Below are 3,207 nucleotides of genomic sequence, written 5' to 3'. Positions count from 1 at the left end.
AGCTTTTCCCACACGGCGTGCCCAGCCAAGGCACACTAAAATCCGGCGTGCGGCATATTTCAGCCGACATCAAGTTCCGCGCCATCGGGTGTGAGCGCCGCCCCTGGCACGGGTTCATCATTGACGATGTGCTTTTCGTGTATGTGTCTGAGTTTGTCGCTAGCGAGGGGAGCTTTCGCACGGCGGTTATGGCGCTGATGGAGCTTGCTGAGGATGTCCTGGGCTGTGCGTCGGTTATTTGCGCTCTGCCTAAGGCGCTGAGCACGGTGAGTGGTGGGCCGGTGGATACGGCGGCGGCGGCGACGCTTGTGCGCGCTTCATGTACTCCGGCTTCGAGCTGGTGTCGCAGATGCTGTACCAGCCCAGCCCAGCATACGTTTTGGTCGGCTACGACGCCATGTGAGAAGGAAAGGAAAACGGAAATTAAGAGGTTCTTTTTTACGTTTACCTCAGTGCAATTAGTAATAGGCATCTTCAGTCTCATTCTTTAACTTTTCTATGGGGGAAATCGATAATCCGCTGCCAAGTGCCTAAGAGTAATGCCGCCTTTGTCCTACCTTTTGAAAAAGATGTTAAAGAATTGTCAACGCACACAACCTACCTTTTAACAAAAAGCAAAAGTAAATGCGTAAACACGCTTTCAGAGGTTTCTCAATGGTTGGGGATTTGTTAGTGTGGTTTTCAATATCACTATCACTGCTTTAATTTTAAAATGATAAAAAAGAACATAAACAACATTTAATGTTTTGAACAAACTCTAGGCGTATCGAGTGTTTGATTTATATTTATATATTTTTTTATAAGATTATGATCGGTGGTCCCATTCGCGGCTACGCTCGCGCTCGTGAATCTGCGACTGAGGCGGTGGCGGCATCTGCTGCCCGGGATAGCGCACACTACGGGAGTTCGACGACAACGACGATGCCATGCCAGGAGGTGGCGGTGGTCCACCAGTACCGCTGCTGTAGTGGCTCTGCTGCTGCTGTTGGTCATACTGCCCTGCACTGCTTCCCCCGCCCGGCGACCTAAACGAGCGTCCTGTGCCGGAGGAATACTGCTGCTGCACTCCCATTGGCGGAACCGGCAGTGTCATCTGCTGAGGCATCGGCATTGACATTGGCGGCGGAGCCAGCATGGCCAATGATCCACCACCATTATTGCGACCGTATGGGGATCTGGATCTCTGACGGTACCCACCGCTGCTGCTTCCCCTTGACCCACCACCGCCTCTCGGCCCACCGCGTCCTCCGCGTCCTCCACCGCCTCTCCCGCCATAATAATCGCCCCTCCCCCCGCCTCTCCCACCACCATACCCGCTGGCTCCGCCGCCGGAATACCTTCTGCCACTTCCCGCACCCTCATATCCACTGCCAGGCGGCGGATACACGACCGTGGGCAGATCAGGAAGCTCCTTACCTTCGTAGGCCGTTTTAATGGTTGCAATGATCTCCTGTGTCTTGTCGTGGTCGAGGCCGTGGTAGTATGCGGCCACTTGGTTTATGTGCTTCCACCCGGTGTTGTGCGCTTTACGCACGGATACGGAATCGTGCGTGAGGAAAATATCGCAATAGTCGCAGTAGTATTTCGGCATAATGATAGTTATAATAAAATTAAAACCCCCTTTTTTCTCGTTCTTGTTATCTATCTGTTTTTTTGTATTGTCTGGAGAGAGGGGATTTGTAATATAGTATAAAGTTGAAATACAAAAAGAAAAAAATTTCAAGAAAGATGAGTGGTAAGCATTACTTTTTTATCAAGCGCATAAATGAGGTTTAAAATATAAGAGGTTTCTGTTTTTGACTCTGTACTGTGGGAAAAAGTCACGCTTTTTATTTTATTTTATTTTTCATTTTTAAACTTGCTCTTGTTGAACTCGGCTTATAACCACTGTAACCAAAACAAACAAAAAAGAATGTTATATAGATGATGGGGGTATAGAAGAAGAAAAAAGATAAATAAAATTGTTGTAAAAATCAATGAAACTAAAGTTACATTTCCTCAATTAAAGTCAGTCTTGGACGAACCTTCCTGCTGGCGTTTCTCCACAAGCTTCTTTGCAGTCTCCTCCTCCAACGCACGCACATCCTCAATAGTCATTCCATACCACTCATCCGTATCACAGAACAGCTGGCGATGGAACATGGTAAAGACATTGCGCATATTGCTCTGTATCAGGGGCTCAACCGTCGACGTAATCCCCCACCACTTGAACTCCCCAGTGACAACCTTGTAGCAAGTCATTACGGGCTCGCAGTCCTTTTCCCACCCAGACTTGTTCAACGGCCCGCGCCCGGTTTTTTTCGACTTGTAAGTGAAGGGGTCTTCCGAAGGCTTGTAGGCAGCCTTGGAGATTGTCGAGTTGTCTGCTACGTCAATGTACTCTACTTGGCGCTGTGCCAGTTGGTCGAGACTCAGGTTCAGAGCGTTCTCCGTGGTGCCGCGGTCGGCCAGATGCATCGTTTCGGTGACCACGCGCATGTTCTCCTTCATGTACGGCGAAGTCACAACTATATTGCATTTGTCCGTTGTTGTGGGAACAAAAATGGTTTATACATGGATGCATAAAATGAGCACAGGTTGCAATTGTTTGAAGGGGGGTTTGTTGTTAGCTGTGTGTGTATGTGTTGGCTTTGGCTTTGGCTCTCTCTCTCTCTCTCGCAATATGCTTGCTGTCTAGGGAACGTTACCTGTCTTGCAGTGGGGGTATCCGTTCCAGGCCTCCTCGTGGAGGATCAGTGCATCCTTGGGGATCAGAGGACGCAGCAGAGCAGGGATACGGCTAACCAAAATAATAATAATAATGATAATAATAGTAAAAGTAGAATAAAATGAATACGTTATTTTTAGTACAACTATCCAACCAACCCTAATACACCAAGTCTTTTTATAGGGAACAATAGCAACATTCTCCACAATAAATAATACACAAACACAATAAAATTAGTGCTAAATTACTAAAAAATGCTTTTTTCTTCTTCAAATACTTTACCTGCCCAGGTGGTAAATCTTGTATGTGTACTGGCCCTTTCCCATTTCGTTGTCATAGGGTTCGTTCTTCAGCACCTCGACTCCTTCGCCGCCACCAGTCTCGTTCATGGACATTTTGGCCACGGCGTAGAGCTGGGCAATGCGGTACTCATCGACCGTGCAGTTGTTTCTAATTCTGTATTCCTTGACTATGGTCATCTCGATTGGTTTTGTAAAGAA

At 47.6% G+C, this 3,207-nt stretch overlaps 1 protein-coding gene across 1 annotated transcript; it reads right to left on the bottom strand.

Moving 5' to 3' along the window:
• Window positions 1–1,417: 1,417 nt before the first annotated feature.
• On the bottom strand, window positions 1,418–1,591 carry BX661DRAFT_132183 (U1 zinc finger-domain-containing protein; the record flags this gene model as incomplete). The annotated part of the gene is made up of 1 exon (XM_051532589.1): window positions 1,418–1,591. A coding segment is annotated over one exon (174 nt), but the record flags the coding sequence as incomplete, so codon positions are not given.
• Window positions 1,592–3,207: the final 1,616 nt, after the last annotated feature.

Source organism: Kickxella alabastrina, assembly GCF_025024165.1.
Source record: "Kickxella alabastrina strain RSA 675 chromosome Unknown BX661scaffold_150, whole genome shotgun sequence".
Lineage (NCBI taxonomy): Eukaryota > Fungi > Kickxellomycota > Kickxellomycetes > Kickxellales > Kickxellaceae > Kickxella > Kickxella alabastrina.
The sequence above is the reverse complement of the archived record's forward strand: the minus strand, read 5'-3'. Positions and strand labels throughout refer to the sequence as shown.